The sequence below is a fragment of the Conger conger genome, chromosome 9 (assembly GCF_963514075.1).
Source record: "Conger conger chromosome 9, fConCon1.1, whole genome shotgun sequence".
Taxonomy (NCBI): domain Eukaryota; kingdom Metazoa; phylum Chordata; class Actinopteri; order Anguilliformes; family Congridae; genus Conger; species Conger conger.
The window spans coordinates 9,686,946-9,708,616 of record NC_083768.1 but is presented as its reverse complement, the minus strand read 5'-3'; the positions used below and the strand labels follow the sequence as shown (position 1 = coordinate 9,708,616).

Genomic DNA, 21,671 nt, shown 5'->3' with positions numbered 1-21,671 from the left:
ACTGCTCTATTGGAGATTGCTGGAAGGATTGCGGCTTGTGAGATGTAAGTCTCTCAGAAATCCCCTGTGTTTGCACACTGCTGCTATTTAAACCTGCATGGCATCATACTGGTGTTGCTGAATTACAGTGAGTTAGAATATTGGTTCACATTTGGGTAGATTCAATCAAATACGGCTCATCCCAATAAATAAATAAGGATTGCCTTTCTGTAGCAATGAAAAGTTGTTTTCATTGAGCAAATGACAGAAATGGTTACAACTGATTGGTCAGGCCACTCTTTAAAATTCTAATAGCTCAGTTTGGTCAGTGTTCAGTGTTCTGTATAGCACAGAAAGACTTAAACTGTGGGAAAATACCCTGCTTCAAGTTCAAGGAGACTTTCAACGGCCCTGGTAATCTAATGAATCTAATGAAATTAAGGTGTTAATGAGTTTTGTTTCATTAGTATACTGTGATTACATACAAAAACCCCCAGGACAGTGCCAGCTCTGCTTGTGTTCATTACAAATATAGCCTCATCTGTCACAGTGTCATGACACAAAAGCTTGTATTTGGATTGCTTTGTTCATGAAATTTCATAACCTGCTTCATTTAAAAAAGTTGGGACAGGCAAACAGATTTTTTGCAAAGAGTAAGTTCACTTTCTCGTCAAAACCCTTGTGTAAAGTGTAAGATCAAAAATACTATGTGATTAGAATGTTCTCAGCTGAACATTCTGATTGTGGTTAGAATGTTCTTAACTGAACATTCTGATGCTGATGTCACAATCACGACTGGTAATTGGAAGCAATGGAGCTCTAGAACACTAATTTAGAATTTTGAAGGCTACTCTTGAAAGATTAAAAAACTTCTAGACCGAGCACCATACTTTCAGGCCACACCTCTTCCACTGGATGTTTCAGCCTTAAAGAGCTTTAAGCTTTTTTTTTTTCAATGACTCTGATATAACCTGAGTCTTGCTTGGATACATTTCATATACACAGTACCCCTGGCTGAGGGCAACGTCTGATTAATTGAATCTTGGTAATTTGACGTTTTAGGAGATTCATGTATTCAAGCCTAGACTTAAACTGCCATTAGACATAAGAAGCCAGGTCTTCATAACTGTAGATTTATCCCTGATGCCAAAGATCCTCTCTCTATTAGCATACAGTAAAGCAATGAGAAACAACGGAATAAAATGAAAATTCAGAAGCCATGATGGATGAAAATATATCCTGCTGATATAATAGTATATTCTTGCTTATTCCAAAGGTGTGAAGAAACAGCTATAAAATGAAATATAGGATATTTTACGCCTCTTGCTTTGTTGTTGCAGAGAGAAAAATTCAGGTTCTGTAAAAAAAAAAAAAAATAGCTAAATAATAATAATAGAAACTTGTAAAAAGTCATTACTCGTCACAGTGCAATGTGTGTAACTCATTACAAGTGTAAGACTTCTGTGGAAATGTGAGGGCAGACTTTGTGGCGTGAAATGTTTTTTTTTGTGCATTCGGGGTAGGTGTTCACGAATGGTGACCCCTGCGCACGGGGAGGGATTGCATGGGCAAGTGTTATGTGATGTTCAATATGAAGCATTCTGGAATTAATTAACTATCCAGCCCAACGGTCTGGTTTGCTGTTCTAGAATGCGCAGTTCGTTGGCCGTTAAGTGTGTCCAGCAGTAATTGTGACCTTTGACCCCACACGTCACACCATGTTCTCGTTGTCTCTGCTATGCGGCCTGTAGCGTAGTGGTTAAGGTAATTGACTGGGACACGCAAGGTCGGTGGTTCTAATCCCGGTGTAGCCACAATAAGATCCGCGCAGCCGTTGGGCCCTTGAGCAAGGCCCTTAACCCAGCATTGCTCCAGGGGAGGATTGTCTCCTGCTTAGTCTAATCAACTGTACGTCGCTCTGGATAAGAGTGTCTGCCAAAATGCCAATAATGTAATGTAATGTATTGAAATGTGAACTCGGCAAAAATGCATCTGTTTGTCGAAAGCTTTTTTAGTTTGATTAGTGTTTTTCCGGAATGACACGTATTTCCTACCAGATTAAACTGCTGTGTGTGTGTGTGCGTTTTCTTCAGGAAATTAAAAGTAAACCTCCTTTCCGTCTTGGGGTTTTGTGGATCCGTGCATGAAAAAGAAAAAAATTGCTTCAACTAAGCGTAGGACGATGGGAAGATTAAAGACAAAGGCAAACATGCAGTCTGGAACTGATATTCCTGCTTAGCATCTCCCTTGTCAAGTGCTGAAGGAACCTCCAATGGCATAGTAGCCTATCTTATTCCGGATAATGCTTATTCACATCAAAATAGAACAGTCAGATGCAGCATTCAATTCTGAAGATTGAACTTATCCAGGCCTCGTGAGGTTGTGTCCCTAGTTGACAGGAACAGTTAGACGGGCTAGGTATGCTCAAAGTAGTTATGGTTACATTACCTGCAGTTTCTGAGGTCAAGCATGGTACCAGCTTAGTGAGGTCAAAAAGGTGCCATCTTAGTGAAGTCAAAAAGGTGTTAGTCATGAGTTTTGCTTGAATGTGATGGGAATATGGAGCCAGTGTTGATATTTGAACGGCTGCACTGGAACCAGTGTGTTATCTTAAGGGGGCAGATTTAACCGTCACATTCCAAGTGTCAAATTCAGGCAGACACTGCCTCTGTTTGCTCTTGTTTTTACCCTCTCAGTCACTTTGCCACATATAAGTGTGTTTACGTGTGTGTGTGTGTGGGTGTGTGTGTGTGTGTGATATGATGATACCAATGAGATCTTATTAAATTAACTACCAAAAATACAAAGGAAAGTTTATCAAGTCCTATTCTGTGGGACTGTTATGTGATCTTTATGCATCGCATTTCACTGTTCACAATTTACCAGAGTCACATTTTCTAAACTTTGGTCTCCCTAAACTCTTTCTCTCTTTATCCACTTCCTTAGTCTAGAGAGAGTTAATTCACTGTGCTTTGCGGCAACCCGAAATCCACAGGTCCATCTCTGTAACAACGCTGACTGTGTTTTTAAAATCAACTGCCGACTACCATAATAGCTACACGAAAACAGCAGTGGAAAGCAGAGGGGTCAGAAAGTAAAAGTCCTGCCGTGTGTTTCTTCCATCCGTGAACTCCAGCTGATTTCACTAATTAGTTCTACCTCCTGGCCGAAGTATCGGGCTAATTAGCAAATCCAGGCTATTGGAAGATACTGGGGAGGATTGGATTTTCCACCACAGGATTTTACAGCCCACAGCAGCTCTGAGTCTGGATGGTCTATCATTGTGTGCTGTACAACTTTCACACCCCATGCCTATCTGTTCCCCTATTCCGACTGAAGTGCAGTAGGTGCTCTCTTTGCTAATCACCGTCTCAGTTCAGTCAGTTTCTATTCTTCACATAGGGAATAGAAAATGGAGTTTCTGTAAAAGGATGTGCTGGTTTAAAGACAGCCAGCGAGCCTGATAAGTATGCGCGTTCTCTGTGGGGTACGTGTCTGTGCTAATCCTGGTTTCGGTTGTGTGAGAAGAACACAGTGGGCAGTGGCAGTTCGAGCTGAGATTAAACTGTCTTCATTCACTCTGATATGTTGGGGGTTTTTTTGGAGCATTTTATATATTGTTTGGAGCATTTTATAGTAGTATCAGAAGAAGTAATAGTATTAGTGGTAATAGGGGTAATGGTCATAGTAATAGCAGTAGTATTAGTAGTAGTACAGTAGTAATAATACTCCTGCACACTTGGGGGATGTGTTGATTGTGGGTGTATAGTGTTGTTTACCCTCTTGTGAGTGTGAGTGCTGGTACCTTCACCAGATTGTGTGGATTGTGGGTGTATAGTGTTGTTTACCCTCTTGTGAGTATGAGTGCTGGTACCTTCACCTGGTTGTGTGGATTGTGGGTGTATAGTGTTGTTTTCCTATTTGTGAGTGTGAGTGACGGTACCTTCACCAGATTGTGTGGATTGTGGGTGTATAGTGTTGTTTACCCTCTTGTGAGTGTGAGTGCTGGTGCCTTCACCGGGTTGTGTGGATTGTGGGTGTATAGTGTTGTTTACCCTCTTGTGAGTGTGAGTGCTGGTGCCTTCACCAGATTGTGTGGATTGTGGGTGTATAGTGTTGTTTACCCTCTTGCGAGTGTGAGTGCTGGTACCTTCACCTGGTTGTGTGGATTGTGGGTGTATAGTGTTGTTTACCCTCTTGTGAGTGTGAGTGCTGGTACCTTCACCCGGTTGTGTGGATTGTGGGTGTATAGTGTTGTTTACCCTCTTGTGAGTGTGAGTGCTGGTACCTTCACCGGGTTGTGTGGATTGTGGGTGTATAGTGTTGTTTACCCTCTTGCGAGTGTGAGTGCTGGTACCTTCACCGGGTTGTGCGTGTGTTTGTGTTTCAGACGGCACCCCGTACACGTGGTGGGTCGGGCGTGGCAACGAGAAGCACTTCTACTGGGGCGGGTCAGCGCCCGGGATCCAGAAGTGCGCCTGCGGGATCGAGCGGAACTGCACCGACCCCAAGCACCACTGCAACTGTGACGCTGACCAGAAGCAGTGGTGAGCGACCTGCGCCCTTTCCCAGGGTCAATCAAAAGACCCTAACCCTACCGAGCACGCGTTTCACCTCCCGGAAAGGAGATTGAAGGGAATAATCCCCCGGTCATCTGTCTGCTACCTACACACGCGTAGTGGAAAGGAACATATGCATCTGAGGAGAGGTATTCCTTTTAGCATAAAAAGAAAATTGCTTAATGTCATAGTCAAGAGATATCCGTACAGTGGGACTCTCACATGCATGGTTAAGTGTTTCTCATGAAATGATCTTTAAACTATGGCACTTACCAGAAAGCGCTGCTGTCAAACATGGATGCTCTTTGTAAATGCTATTCCATGTTCATGAAACCTCTATATTCAGTCATTTAATCTGAACTCTTTTTTTTTTCTTTTTTTCTAAATGCATTACATTTAAATAAGACCAACTGTATATCATATTCACTGGTTTACACTGAGAGTGTGAATGAGCAGATGTCCAGGCCCACCCAGGAGGAACATACAATTACTGGCTGTCTTTACATTAGACGCTCTTACCTAGAGCGACGTACAGTTGATTAGACTAAGCAGGAGACAATCCTCCCCTGGAGCAATGCAGGGTTACGGGCCTTGCTCAAGGGCCCATCGGCTGTACGGATCTTATTGTGGCTGCGCCGGGATTAGAACCACCGACCTTAAGTGTCCCAGTCATTTACCTTAACCACTATGCCACAGGCCGTCTTACAAATGCATGAACTGAAAGCAAACCTGCATGGGCTGTGGACGACTGTCCTTCGGGGAGAACAGCTGTGGAGCCCCGTACAAAAACATAACAGTTAAAATGTACACGTGCAATCGTAATTTCACATCTGAGTTTAACATTTCTCATGTTCATTTGAATGGAAATTTCCACATGCAAAAAAAGACAAACGTACGACCTTGAATCATGTGAAACACATGTGGTTCACATGTGTGCTCTTCACATGGTGGGTGTACACATGTGGTTTCTCGACATGTGGATTATGAAGATGTGATTTTTATCGTAATCGAGAAACGATCCAGGGTCCAGGCTATAGGCGGCTGGGATAAGCGCTCGTCTTGTCCGTGGTGAAATAAGCTCTTCTGCTGAGGCACGCAACACAAGTACCATAGAAATCTAATCACAGCCAGCGCTAGCAGACAGCATATTGCTAAGTGCCCTCTAAGCAATTTGTCACTAATGTGGCAGAGCGATACATTGAAGGGATTCATACCGTGGAAAAGGATCTCCAGTGCACTGAAATAGCTGCATTTGTTTTTGCTTTTCTTTTTCTACCAGAAGTGATAAAGAAACGATCAAAATCCCAATTATTCTTTTGAGAGGCAAGTGCAATTTGAGAGAGAGATATACAATTGCAGTTTTCCGGCATTCTAAAAAGCGATAATTAACACTGGAATGCAATGTGCAGTGAAGCGACCCTTTTCTGCAGTGAGATGTTTCTGCTTAACAACATCGGCATAAAGAGAACGATAGGCATTCTGACCTGCAGTCGGTAATACATCAAAATGTTTTAAGATCATAGAAAATTATTCCAATTGTTCTTCAAGGATCAAATTTCCCAAATGTACCCTGAAAGCACAGTAATGTTCTCTTTGGGTACAAATTCATGATATATTGCTGGTAGAGGTATTATATAACTATAGGGTACCGCCCTAGTGATGAGCATTTGTGTTTAGGCATTTTTCGTACCGTTATTTCTGAGAGTGGACTGTCACAGTGGAGTAAATCTGCAGTAATAATACTCTGAAACATTCATGCAACTGCTGCCACTCTTGTTATGCTCGTTCATGGGTTATTTACAGACGTGTGTGTCTAACATTTTTTCCTGAGGAATGATTTCAGACATGCATGCACTTTGCCTACTGCATACTTTTTGACCCTTTAAGGTATGATGAGGTCACAAATATGTGATCCCATTGTTCTTAAGTGAACATTCTAATGCTGATGTAACAATCAGTACTGGTGACTGAAATCAATGGCGTTCTAGAACACTTACTTTGAATAAAAACAACAACAACAACAACAACAACAACAACAACAACAACAAAAAACACACATTCCAAAAAAACTTGCTCTTCAAAAGGATAATAGATTCATGCTTTTTTTTTTTTGGTACTTGTGACAGTGTATGGTGATACCCTCACATGATTCCACTGCATGATGGAACCTTCTTCTCCTTCTCCTTTAGGAGAGAGGACTCTGGACTCCTGATGTACAAGGATCATTTACCTGTGAGCCAGGTGGCTGTGGGCGACACGAACCGGCCCGGCTCAGAGGCGAAGCTGACCATCGGACCGTTGCGTTGCCAGGGAGACAGTAAGCCGACTCTCTTTCCTCTAACTGCTGCCTTTCTCGAGCCCCGAAGAGCTTTTTGTTTTTTAGCTTTTGTACTGCTTAGCATTTTAAGTGTCGAGATGTGTAATGCGCTTATATTGGAGTTAGCTCTGTGGCAATAATGAAAAGCCAAGTAGGGGATTATTTCGCCCTGTTCGTCTAGAAACCATTCCTGTCCCGCCCGCAACAGATGAGCGACAGATGAGCGTTTAAAAAAAAAGATAAAAATGGTGAAAACACAACTGACGAAAAAAAACCGACAAAACAAGTTGTTTTATAACTCCGGTCGCAGAGCCGCCCCGTGTCTGGTTTCCGCTCCAGCCAAGTCGGACGCCGATGTGCCAGGTATAAATGGCTGTGATTATCGCGCGAGCTGTGGACCTGGCTCGCCCGCTCAGTCTGTTGCCGCCGGCGACGGCGTTCGTTAACCTTCCGGTGATAACGGCGCGCATATGTGACACGTCAGCCGCCTTAATGAGATGTTTGCGGGGAGTTTTCTCCGCTCATTTGTCAGGCTGTCCTTCCAGCGGAGTGTGATAATATTTTATGAAAATAAATAAATAAATAAAATAATGAAACCTGAACCGGTGGGAAAAACGTTCTGAATGTATGTTTATTTTTATTTTTATTCGTGCTTCAGTTATGCTGAGCGTCTATCAAATTAGGTTCTTGGTCCAAATCCTTGAATGTTTTATTCAGTGTTTTTTTTTCTTTTGGATATGACAATCAGAGGAATAGACAATACTAAAATAAATAATACCAATACCCAATACCACAACGACCGAGGGCCACTAAAAGAACGTGCCTTCTTTATTTTCACAAAGTCCGTTTACGTGTATCCTGATAAGACGCCGTAATTACTACCTGTGCCCTGTATGGGACGTGTGTCTCTTCATCTCAAGAACAATATTTTCTACTGTACTGAAACCGAGACTGCAAGGTGCATTTCGAGGGTATGAAATAAATCATAAGCCATATTTCACAGCAACATTACATTTTAAGGCATCCAAGACACTTGTAGTATGTCAATACATTTTAACCCTTGTGTAGTCTCCCCTTGTCCGAAGGGTAAAAAATGACCCTTCGCTAAACCCCTAGAATAATCAATTGAATTTCTATTTTTCAAATCTATTTTGCACGAAGAAACAACCTGTCACTCATCACAAACTTTGAAGTTGAAAAAAGGTCATTTAGAGGGTTTTCTCTGCTGTTAAACACAGTGGCGGGTCATTTTTGACAACACAAGGGTTAAATATTACGCTCACATAGGTGGATATGTACAGACACAAGTACAGGCACAGTGTTACACTCTCGCACCAGGATCTGCATACAGTAACTCTCCTTCCCAAACCCCTTCCAGATGAGGCTCCACTGTCAGGGGGAATTACATCAAACTTGGCCTCTTTAAAGGAATACACCAACATTTTGGGAAATATACCTTTTTTTTTTTCAACTTACCCAGACTTAGATGAGAAGTTTGAGTCAGTAGCCTACCTCCTTCAAAGTGAAGAAATACACCTTAAAGCAGTCTTTTTTACATGAGGTATCATGTGTATTTGAAAATGTGTAAAGCCTCTATGCTAAGCTAACATGTTATGCTAACATGGAAGCCGAGCCAGTGAATGCACAGAAATTATAATGAAATCAAACATCTTGTATAAGTCTGGGTAAGTCGGAAAAAAGGTATATTTCCCAAAATGTTGGTGTATTCCTTTAAGGGAATGTGCAGCACAATTAAACTTAAAACAGATCAATCTGGGGCGCTAGCCTCAATGAAGCATGTTTTCATTGCCATATCTCCGTATGCTGCCAGAAGTGAAGGGTTATTCTCAATGAAAAGGAGTTTTTACCTTTGCATTTGACACCGCTGGTTGTATCTGGTTAGTCAGGCTGTCGTAAATCTGCCCGACTTTTCATGCTACACGAGTCTGTTTGGGTTGCCTGTTTCAATCAATGTCTGAGTTGCGGAGTATTAGCAAGGTGTCACACTGTGGGGAAAATAGGCCATTCAGAATGACTTTGAACCCCACTGCTTGTGCCTGTTACAAATGCTATGTTATATGCGGTAGATTAAAGAGGTGGAAGTTTAGATTGTTTTTTTGGTTTTGTATAAAACTACTACAACTCGTGCAGTTTTTGTTTTTTTTCTCATCCATGTTGATAGTCACAACCTCTGGAACCACAAACACAGTGATGGTTGATTTAGAGATACAGGGTCAGAAATTCCCAAACGCTGGTGTGGAAGGTCACTTGCTTATTTAAAGGTACAATTTAGGACTTTTCGTTGTGTTTCGTTGTGCTCAAGACCAAATCAGAAGTACATGTGCTTCTGTTTGTCACAATACTGTTTTTTAACATTACTGGTAACTGAAAAGGTGGTGAGGGGGGAATCATAAATAGAAAAAGTTCTGGAGGGCCGGTCTGCAAGCTGGTTTTTGTTTCCAACCAGGTAACTCCATTTTAGTTTTCTGACAGCTCTATATACTACACTGGTTCACTCCTGTACTTCAGCACAGTAAAATCTTTAGGATACACTGTAGCCTGCAGCTATGGCTGGTGCTTATACGAACGTCAGATCAGGATATCATTGAGCTGATTCAATTATTAGAAGCAGAAGTTGGCACAATAATCCTGAAATGGATCAGCCCTTGTTGTGCACCACTGACATAACCACATTAGTGTTTTATTTCCAGTGAATTAGTTACCAAACCACATAGCGTTTTATTTCCAGTGAATTAGTTACCCAACCACATTCGTTTTTTATTTCCAGTGAATTAGTTACCCAACCACATGGCGTTATATTCCCTGTGAATTAGTTACCTAACCACACTAGTGTTTTATTTCCAGTGAATTAGTTACCCAACCATGTACTGTTTTATTTCTAGCATACAAATGATCCGATACCGTGGGTCCTCATAAAAGATAGAATATATTCAATTATTTAGATATTTTCCATCAATACACTGACATTGAAAAAAAGTGTGTAATATCGCTGCACCCTGCTGGAGGTGTGTGTCTGCCCTCGCTGCTGCGGAAATAATGCGTTTTCACGCCTCGTTATCCCCCTTAATTGCCTCCTAGGCCCGCTCGTTGCTTTTTATCAGTTCTGTCTGATTACGATCACCTGTTATCCCGGGATGTTAATGATTATGCCCCTGTGTGGATGCACCCTTTCGCTCACACCTGGCCTCGCGTGTGTTTACGCAATCAAAATTAGGCGGGCTGCTTCTGCGGGAACTCATTACGTTTCCGGGGTAATGCGCCTCCATTCTGGCTCTAAATTTAATCCGCGCGGTCGGCTGACGGCGAAGAGCGTGTTCCAGTGAGTATGATGGCGGCGAGGGACATGAGTGACCGAAAGGGCCACGTCTCCTCAGTCCATGTCATTGACCCGTAATGCACCGCAGTGAGAGAGCTGTTGTTTTGGCACGGTCGCAAAATCATTTCTCCCTCGCTATTCTATTATCGTTGGGCTGTCCAGCGCAATACGAATGCGCGTGCGTTTTATTTGGCCCGGTTGTTAAAGAATCGGGCGTGCTTTAGTCCTCCGCGGTTTCTCGTCAGGTTTCGGCATCGAATAGTCCAGGGGTCGGCAACCCTGGTCCTGGAGAGCCGCGGGGTGTGCTGGCTTTCGTCGTTACTCAGCACTTAATTGATCAATTAATGCAATCGATTACACAGTTAACTCGCCTCACCTGGTTTCTTGGGTCTGAATCGGTTGCTGGTACTAAGGCGAACAATAAAAACCAGCACGCCATGCGGCTCTCCAGGACCAGGGTTGCCGACCCCTGGAATAGTCCATCCGCTGTGTCAGCGAGAGACGGAGCGTCGAGTTTGCCTCCGTCACGGTCTCGCACGGTCCGAAAATACTCCGGCTCTTTTGTTCCACCCCACCTCACGAGAGAGAGCGCTGTCTCCACCCCCTCCTGGAGACAGCCTCGCCGTGGCTGTGGTGTGGAACTCCAGAAACCTGTTGCCCCGCCAACTGCCCCATGCGGCTTAGACTCCTTTACATCCACAATCGCAGGAAGCGTGTTCCATCAGCTAGTCAGAGCGTGTTAACAAAAGTAAACTCAAGTTAATCTGATTCAAGGACGAATGGCAGTGAGCCAATTAAAGTTTGTTTGACCGAGAGGAAACAAACCTCTGCGGTCGCTTTAATCGGCAGTAAGGGTTTTTTTTTTTTTTTCTTACCAGTGCATTTGTGTTGATCAGCGTCCACAATGCAATACAGTAGGCCTGGAAAGTCTAATTTCATATCTGAACACAGATAATCTAGGTATTGCTTTACATATTTCTGCAAAGCCATTGGGTATTCCAGGTCTAGCAACTGAATCTTCGTACCTGTGTTCCAGTGCCATTTAGAATTAACATATAGTATAAGGTTAATACTGAATTATTATTACGTTATTTTACTGATATTTAATACATTTTATGGTTGTGGGTGTTATAAAAAGGCCTATAATCCAACATTAATTGAGAAATTGACAATTCACAAATGCTTGGTTGACTCTTTTGTCTCATAAATTTGCATGACTCATAATCTCACTCAAGTCATACACAGAAGGTATTCAACCGGCAAGGTCCATAGACTTCAAGGCGAAGAAATCTCGTTTTACCCTCAAATGACATCTCACATTATGCCTTTCTGTGAAATCCAGGCTTCTTTTGATGATTGGTTTGTTGAACATGTTTCAGAAACCTGCTGAACAGGAACTCTATTGTGTGGTCAACGTAACCTTCTATTAGACCCGTAGGACCAGCCGAGTCATCTCCTCAGGGTTGGCCGATATCCGGAATGAATGAAAGGTGATTGGCCGTGGCCTTCTGGAGAGAAGGCTGACTGGCCACCATTTTGTTTTTGAATGGCCTTTCTGTGAGGTGAGCCAGAAGAGGAGGCGAGCTGGCTATTCAGAGAACGCCTGTCACCACACGGCAGACAAATCTGAGCGACTGCGTCGACACAAGAGCTTGCGGATTCAAACAGTACTTACGGTGATGTTTTATATAACAGAGCCGCAATAAACTGCACAGAAAGAGAACCAATATAATACAATTAACTAAAGTTTCCCTCGGGATGAATAAAGTCTCTATCTATCTATCTATCTATCTATCTATCTAAAATATCTTACAGTTGGCTAATTGACGACTCTAAATTGCCCATAGGTATGAGTGTGTGAGTGAGTGGTGTGTGTGCCCTGCAATTAATTGGCGACCTGTCCAACCTGTTTTGCTCTTCATGCGCGTTTTGCTATGTATGGCTTTGGTATTTTTAACTTGTTGAAGAACCTATGCACTTGTAAGTCGCTTTGGATTAAAAGCGTCTGCCAAATGACGAAAATGTGAAGATGTATTACTGCCTCTCGTCCTATGCATGCTGGGATAGGCTCCAGTCCCCACCCCTCAAGCAGTTTAGAAAATGGATTGATGGATGGATAATGGGTGAATGGATGGATGAATGGATGGATGATGGGTGGATGGATGGATGGATGGATGAGGGATGGATGGATTGACGATGGATGGATAATGGATAGGTGGAGGGATGGATGGATGATAGATGGATGATGAGTAGATAAATGATGGATGGATGGATGGGTGGATGGATGGATGATGGATGGATGGGTGTATAACAGCACAGATAAATATAGAGAAGGGACAGGCTGGGCCAGAGCAGATCACCATACAGGAGCAGGTCCTGCAGTGCAGAACCACAGGGAACACCAGTCAACACCAGAACCACAGGGAACACCAGTCAACACCAGAACCACAGGGAACACCAGTCAACACCAGAACCACAGGGAACACCAGTCAACACCAGAACCACAGGGAACACCAGTCAACACCAGAACCACAGGGAACACCAGTCAACACCAGAACCACAGGGAACACCAGTCAACACCAGAACCACAGGGAACACCAGTCAACACCAGAACCACAAGGAACAGCAGTCAGTCACATGACTAAGCTTGGCTGTTCCCCATCCTCTTCACGGTTTGCCTTGCTGAGTTAATCATGACGCCATCATTATTGCATTTTGAAAAAGAAAAACAGTTTGGGAATACCTTTGCCAATTTTGGGATTTTTTTCTGTCCTCGACACTGTGGCTTTGTGCCATACTTGTCCGAGACAGTAGCTTAATGGCGTTTTGATTGAACCCAATGCCCTGCTTTAGGTCCTTCTGGCCAGCAAATTCACTCTGGGCAGGGAGCATAACTAGGTTAGCTACCTATTCCTCGTGCCTTTCATGTCCAAGAGGGGTTAAAAACCCCATGACAACAACTGCTGAGCTCCACCGATGAACTGTCCGCCCCCCACCCCTCCTACCCCCTCACGCCGCACTGAGACACCGTCACCACGCCCCGTGCCACTTCATGGCTTGGCACCTTTCATGCTGCAATCCGACTGCAATCGTTTTCTACTTCTATTTATTATTGATACTCTCTATTATTATCCTGCAGCTTCGATTTACTTATTTTTCCTCTGTTTTATTCTATTTTATCGTGTATTGAGAGAGATACATATAAATGACAACAAATATCGCTGCCATGTACATCATTTGTATGTGATCGATAAAACCGGATCGATCGATTGATTGACGGCCTTCTGTGATATGGCTCATTGCGGTGGGTGTTGGGGCAGCACTCCTGCGCTGACCACTGAGCATTGGTACCTATGCTCTGACACGACCGGATTTATAACTGCCGTTTGGGTCAAAAAGGTCATCTGTTTTCTGTATGTCCTCAATATAAGGATAAGTAAGACTGACGGTCAGCTGAATTAGCTGTTGATATGTAAAAACAGGCAATGTCAGTTGTTAGCAACTTCTGCTATGTAAGCCCCGCACTAACCCAATGACAGAATTTAGCTTGGGCGAAGGTATCCATGTGCCTGTCCTTCTGGTGTTGCTGAAAAGACGTTTGCGGGGTAAAATATTACCGCAATGTGGGGAGACTAGATCATAACTATACCAAGTCATGAAGACAGTAGTACCACCCTGACTTCCATTTTATTCTGGTATGAGCTGACTGAGAATCTCCAAAATAGTGCCCATAAATATACCTTTGTTTGATCTGACACCAATTTAAGAATGTCATTTGTATTTTGAATTTTAGTAGATTAGTGATAATTTAAGGCGGCACAGATGGGGTAGCACTGCCGCCTCACAGCAAGGAGGTCCTGGGTTCGAAATCCCGGTCAGCCGGGGCCTCTCTGTGTGGAGTTTGCATGTTCTCCCCGTGTTCGCGTGGGTTTCCTCCGGGTACTCCGGTTTCCTCCCACAGTCCAAAGACGTGCAGGTTAGGCTGATTGGGGAGTCTAAATTGCCCGTGGGTATGAGTGTGCGAATGAATGGTGTGTGTGCCCTGCGATGGACTGGCTATATTGCAATAACTGCTGATATCATGTAATAACTGCTGATAACATGTAATAACTTGATATCAGGTATTAAACACTGCTATTTTGTAATAACTTCAGATATAATGTAATAACTGCAGATATCATGTAATAACTACAAATATATTATTATAACTAATATCATGTAATAAGTGCTAATATGTTGTACCTGACTGCTGATATCATGTAATAAGTGCTGATATATTGTAATGACTGTTGATATCCTCATCTCGCACGGATACGTAAAGCTCAGGGACTGTCCTGATGAGAGCAGGGAATTTGCTCCCTGCTGAAACACCTTTTGCATTATAATAAGGACACATCCATCAAAGCTCCTTTCATAAATGTGCCCAATTCCCTGTACGGAAATCCCTGTGCAAATATAATGCTGTGTGCGTTTTGGGAAATACAGCGCCATTAAAGATAACCAGTTTCATTAAATCCAGGAGCACTGCAACCTTGGGTTCATGGAGCTAAGGAACCAGGTCCCTAATGAAGGCTGGCGGTAATGCTGTCTCCCTCTGATCTGGGCTCTTCTCTCCTGCAGTACTGTGGCGCTTTCTATAGCTATAGAATGACATATTCAGGCAATATGGAGAGCGGAACTAAGATTCTCAAAGTAAATTCATAAGGACTGACTTCTCAAGAAAAGGTCAGACGATGCTATCTATATGTACACTCACCGAGCACTCTATTAGGTGTTTACTAGACTTTTTTCAGCTTCTACTGCTGTAGCCTATCCACTTAGAGTTATGATGTTACGATGTGTTCAGTGATGCTCTTCTGCATACCACTGTTGTAATGTGTGGTTATTTGCATTACTGTCACCTTCCTGTCAGCTTTGAACTGTTTTTTTTGTTTTGTTTTTTGTTTTGCACCATTCTTTGCGAACTCTAGAGACTAGTGTGCATGAAAATCCCAGGAGATCAGCAGATTCTGAGATACTCAAACCACCCTGTCTGCCACCAACAATCATTCCACAGTCAAAATCACTTAGATCACATTGTTTCCCCATTCTGATGGTTGATGTGAACATTAACTGAAGCTCCTGACCCGTATCTACATGATTGTATGCACTGCACTGCTGCCACACAATTGGCCGATTAGATAATCGCATGAATAAATGGGTGTAATAAAGTAAAAATGTTCCTAATAAAGTGCTCAATGAGTGTATAACACCTTTTGCATTATTATAAGGCCACATCCATCATCCTAGATTATATTTCAGGCAGTCGAAGGGAGATACTGGCTACTGTACTGTGATCCCTTTTTCCAAAGGTGTATTCAGGAGATGCAGCCTGCCTGTTTAAGGTTCTTCCTGTTTTTTTTTTTGTTTTTTTTAATAATAGCCTGCCATCAATTTTCAGATCTTACACGCCAGGAACAGCTCTCCATTCCACCTCTCTATGTCCTCCATGAATGGTCAATTTTCCCTGTCACAGTGCCCATAAAATCTATACTACCCCCCTGTGGTAGTTTGAACTTCCCACGGTGGTCATAACGGCAGAATTGCTGGCCATTGTCCAGTAAATAATGAAGAACTGTCTCTTTGAGCTGGTTCTTGGCTCTCCTCCCATCCTGACTCAGATCTTGTCTTGTGTAATTCATTTGGTGTGTCACTGAATTATCTTTTGCTACTTTCATGGCTTGCCATGTACTGTAAAAAGGGTTCTGAAAGGGTTCTGTGGCTTGATTCCATAGGGGAACCCTTTTTTTGTTCTTTATGGAACCCTCTGCCATAGTCTTGATGTGTGAAAACTCCCACACAAAGAATCAGTTTGCCTGACAAAGAACCCTTTAACGAGATAGGGTTCTTCTATGGAATCACAGGGTTCCCATTGGAACCGTTTTCTTTTTGAGTATATGTATGTTGGGCTTGCTATAGTTAATTAGCTTTTCATGTTTTAGTGATGTTGTGCAAGGCAAATCTTTCGCCTGGCTGAGAAATGTTTGGGCCCACCTGCTGTGGATCCACAGGGGCCCCCAATTCTGCGCCCCCTGAATGATCATTGCTCTCCAGCTGTGGCCCCCCAAGCTGTGGGCCCCTGGAATGAGGGCCACCTTGCACCCCACTAGTAACGGCCCCGTGTGGACCCACCTGAGGTGCACTCTGGTTAATGTTCTCCCACACTATCTAGCTGAAAGCATGCTATGTATTGAAACCCGAGGACACCTCAGCACCTATATTCCGGCTGAAGACAATGTTCTTTTTCTTAAAAATCACAATAATGTTTTTTTTGTTTTTTTTCCTCTTCCGTGGCTGAGCAGAAATGTGTCCAAGAGGAAAAAGGCTTGTGGTGTAGTGGAGGCGAGGTATTTCTGTTGCGTGCTGGCCTTTGGCTCCCCGAACTGTGTTTGATACCCAAAGCATACACTGGAGAATAACTGCTCCTAATGTGGTTCAGCAAACCTCAACTAATGGACTATTCAGAAGTGGCTTGCCTCGGGTTGTGCTGAGGACGTATTCTGTGTCAGCTTTCAGTCCTCTCGGGAAACCATTGCAGTGAGGGATGCCTTAATATAGAAAGGAAAGATGGATATGTGTCTTTTGCAACAAGTTTGCAACTAGGAAGAACCCGGATCCACTAAGGAGAATATGAGAGTATGGGTGAGATGAAAAAGCTCAACAGATAATACGTCTCAAAACCTTTGGTTCCTGTTGTTTGCCGCTACATGTGAGTCGTAACAACTATGAACCTCAAAATCCTGTTTGAAAGTTTGAAATACCCCAATGAGGTAAAAATATTCAGTGCTAAATCAACTCTTAGAGGGTAAAAATGGTCCCTGTTCGACTCATATGTGCTGTGTTAGAGTTGAATTTACACTGAATATTTTAATGTTGGGCCAGTTACCATAATGTATTCACTTTTTCCACTGAAATCTCTGTAGTACAGTTGCATCTTAAGATCAGACACATTTCTCCCACACAGTGGCGGTTCTAGCTTGTATGGTGCCCTGGTGGAACCCCCCCTCCCCTCCCCGTCAACAAAAACTGTGTGTGAATCCCCTCCACACCCACTGTAACTGTAATTATACACTACAATACAATAAGTTACAATACACATGGCTCAGGCAGTAAGAGCAGTCGTCTCATTGGCTCAGGCAGTAAGAGCAGTCGTCTCATTGGCTCAGGCAGTAAAAGCAGTCGTCTGGCAGTTGGAGGGTTGCCAGTTCGATCCCCCGCCCGGGCTGTGTCGAAGTGTCCCTGAGCAAGACACCTAACCCCCAAATGCTCCTGACGAGCTGGTCGGGGCCTTGCATGGCAGCCAATCGCCGTCACTGTGTGAGTGTTTTTATGAATGGGTGAATGAGAAGCATCAATCGTACAGTGCTTTGGATAAAGGCGCTATATAAATGCCAACCATTTCCCATTTACCATTTACCATTCCAGTGTGGAGACCTGAGGTCAACCTACCCCCGCCCCCCCCCGTACTTTGGAGTTCTAAGTGGGAGAACTTCAGGCAGCCTACCTAGCTCACAAACTAAAATCAGGGCACTCACTCCACATGGGGGGTGTTTCAGTATTCAGAATGTGAAGGATATGTTTAAGTATGTGAAGGATGTGTTTAAGTATGCAGTATGTGAAGGATGTGTTTAAGTATGCAGTGTGAAGGATGTGTTTAAGTATGCAGTATGTGAAGGATGTGTTTAAGTATGCAATATGTGGAGTATGTGCTTAAGTATGCAGTGTGAAGGATGTGTTTAAGTATACAGTGTGTGAAGGATGTGTTTAAGTATACAGTATGTGAAGGATGTAAGGCTCGGCCATGCTAAATGTGAGAGGGGAAATTGCTCAGAGCCTGATGTCCTTCATGACCTGTGTTTTTCCCATCCTATTTGGTAAACAACAGATATCAAAGGAGTCAGGTGTTTGTGTGTGTGTGTGTATGTGTGTGTGTTCATATGCATGTGTATGTTTGTGTGTGAGTGTGTGTGTATGCATTTATCAACTTAAATTTTTATTTATTTATTTATATAGCACCATTCCTACAAATAAGTACGGAGTGCTTTACATAAAATAATAAAAACAAAAGAGGTACAGTAACATGCATATGTGTATGTGTGTGTGTGTGTGTGTGTGTGTGTGTGCGTGTGCATGCCTGCATCCGTGCGTGCGTATGCATGCATATGTGTGTGTGTGGATTTTATTGATCCTTTATTTAGGTTAATCTCTCTGAGATTTATAACCTCGCCATGCAAGCAGCGTACACTCAGAAAAGGAGAAACATAAAACATATGTTCTTATTTAATTGTGTGTGTGTGTGTGTGTGTGTGTGTGTGTGTGTCTGTAATCCATTGGGGTGAATTAAGGCTGGTGAACGGATTCTGGCGATCTATATCCCCACAGATCTGGGGAATGCCTAAGCAGTCTTCAGGAGAGCTGTGGTCATACGGCAGGAATACTGGACTGTTATGTGCAGGTTGACCGCTAGACCATTTGTGCAGCCGCTGAAATTGGATTTCAGAGCGGGGAAGGATAAGAAGAAAAGATGCTGATAGTGAGACTATTAGAGCCTGTCTGTGAGGATATGGGGCCCAAACAATTTGGGGTCACACTTTGCCACTTTGGGGTCCCCCCCCTCCCCCATCTCCACTCCTCAGTGTTAAGAGAGCCTGCTATTCTTCGCAACCATAGTGAAATTGTCAGAGAGGACACACATCCTCTTTATATCCATTTTACAAAGCTTTTAGGCTGCGGTGGACTCACAGCAAGGAGAACGCAGTGACGGTGTTTTTGTCTAGCCGCTATCATCGCGATCGTTTCCTGATGTGAACGGTGTCAGGCTTAGTCTGCATGCAGGCGACAGTCTTCTCATACTGATTTTACCCAGATTTAACTGGGATTTCTATGGGCTATCCTTCATGTTGTGGTGATGCACCAGTGATAACATGCATCGTGTTTTGCCTGCGGTAATGTGTAGATTAATATGTCATTAAAATAAAACACAGAGCCGATTGGAAATGCATGTGATTGGAACTGCACAGTAGGGGAGACCAGGGAACAACCAAACACTTTTTGTTTTCGTCTTATGAAAAAAAAAATGTACACACATTAGAGCAAATATTTTTCATCCAGAAAGCATGTCTTTGCTATGACTATAGACCTTCGGTACAGTTCTAGGACATCCCTGGTGATGACAGCAGTGGGATTGAATGGGGCAAGTTTAAACAGGTCTGGGGCAAGTTTAAACAGCATCCAAAATGTCTGAAAACGGACTGGAAAAAGCTTTGTTTAATACAAGTCTAAAGCTTGTGAATCCAACATTTCTTACCGTTAACATTTTTCATATGAAAATTGTCTTTCAGAAATTGTCTATAATCTTGTCTGTACTAACCGCTTATGACACCATTTATATGAAATTGATGTCTCGGAGGAAATTGATAAGAGCAAGCGCTAAATTGCACTGAGTAAGTGCATGGTCTACATGGAATGTGCAACATTACGAGAAAAGTTATTGTGGGTGATGCATTTATAACAGGCAGGGCAAGTTGTAACACAGCGTTCCGACTTGCCCCCGCTGTGCTAGTTGTACTCCAGCAAGGCTCACTGTTTCTGCTTGCTCATGACGTGTCGAATCGATACAGTATTATAACCCACAAGACCGTGAATTAAATTGCGTATATTTGGAGTCTGTGGCTGTCTCAAATCATCAGTTATTATAGGCATACTTTGATGAAAAAACATTACTTTCATGGTGCAAAAACCCAGATTTGTTAATAACTAGATGAAGTTTTCAAATTGTCCAGCCACTCACACATGAGAAGCACGTTGCTATAATACCTTAGTGAAAACAAAACCATCATTCTTGCGCAAATGTAACAATGCAGTGTTTAAACATGCCCCATGTTCGTTTGTGCCCCGGTCTCCCCTACTTGCTAATTTAAAACTTTAAATTCAAAACTGCGCTCAACGCCCTGTGAATATCTTGCACGTTAATTCGGAAGCTCTTCCTGTTTGGAGCCCAAACATATTTTAGTTTAAAAAAAAAAAAGAAGAAAAACAATGGGAACCAATTTACACATTCAGCCGCTCCAGAACTCCAGTGTACCGAGTGCCAGGCAATTACTGTGTAGCTGTTAATGGAAGTCCCAGATTAGCTGCTCCCTTTCCTTATGGGTCTCTTCACCTCGCAGACATTTTGTTTCCCGTGAAAAGGGGAGGAGGGGGGTGTGTGTGTGACTGCTCCCGTCCGGATTCTCAGACTCCGAGGCCGTCTGGCTGGTTGATTGCAGCAGCCACGCGGCGGTCGTGAATCTTGGCCCGGCTTTGTTTGCTCCCAGAAGCACTGTACTGCCCGGGCCACAGTACCCCAAACAGAACAACAAACACTGAGACAGAGACAGACAGAACTGAGCATGCTCCAGTACTCCCGACCTGGGCGCTGTCCAATGAAAACGCACAGGACGTGGCCCCGCGCCTTCTCTCTCGAGTAGCAACCGATCAGCTTCCCTTAGTTCACGGAGGATTCAAGAAATATCCCAGCTTTACATTACATTACATTACATCACATTACATTACATTACATCACATCACATCACATCACATTTCATTACATTATTGGAATTTGGCAGACGCTCTGATCCAGAGTGATGTACAGTTGATTAGACTAAGCAGGAGACAATCCTCCCCTGGGTTAAGGGCCTTGCCCAAGGGCCCAACGGCTGTGCGGATCTTATTGTGGCTACACCGGGGATCGAACCACCGACCCTGCGGGTCCCAGTCATTTACCTTAACCACTACGCTACAGGCCACCCTGTGTATAACGAATGAAGACATTCATACTTACTGCAGCTATATTAATATAACAGATACACTGACCTGCAAGCTAAATAGCATAAGGCCTTGAGCACGAAGGTAAAACTTTAGTGAAGGGAGAAATCGGCAGGCTGAGGGGCCATTTCCTGTGTGTGTATGACGGTTGAGAGAAGCAGGGTTTTTAGTGCAGGTGTGGCAAATCCCATTTCCACCGGGCCGCTGTGTTTGCAGGTTTTTGTTTCCACTGGCTACCCTTGACTCGTTGAACTAATTGGCTGTATACGCCAAAGCCGGGGACATTCATTTTCCATAAATTTAGCCCACAGTAAAATTAAATTATCTATAATATAATGTCTATAAACGCAAGGAGAGGTGCCGGGGCATTTCTTCACATGGAGGAAGCTACCACAGATTTCAGTTTTAACCCACAATGGGGCAAAACCTTATAAAATAATAAACACATGAATAAAAAAATAAAATAAAACTCTCATTAAAAAGGCATCCCCGTGCCCCAGCACCCAGCGCTGCGGTTTAATATTTCACGTGTGTTCTGTGCGTGCTCTCGCTGGTTTCCATCGCTGACCTTGCCGAGGTTAAACCGGCCGTGTTGCTCTGGACCGTGCATACGATGTGTGTCAGTGTTTCAGCA

At 43.3% G+C, this 21,671-nt stretch overlaps 1 protein-coding gene across 2 annotated transcripts in view; it reads left to right on the top strand.

Moving 5' to 3' along the window:
- Window positions 1-21,671, top strand: part of LOC133136573 (contactin-associated protein-like 2) — a 268,486-nt gene that overhangs the window by 199,792 nt on the left and 47,023 nt on the right. For both annotated transcript variants that reach the window (XM_061254190.1, XM_061254191.1), the window contains 2 exons: window positions 4,370-4,526; window positions 6,728-6,855. In XM_061254190.1, coding sequence (XP_061110174.1) covers window positions 4,370-4,526; window positions 6,728-6,855 — 285 coding nt within the window. The remainder of the gene's footprint in view (window positions 1-4,369; window positions 4,527-6,727; window positions 6,856-21,671) is intronic.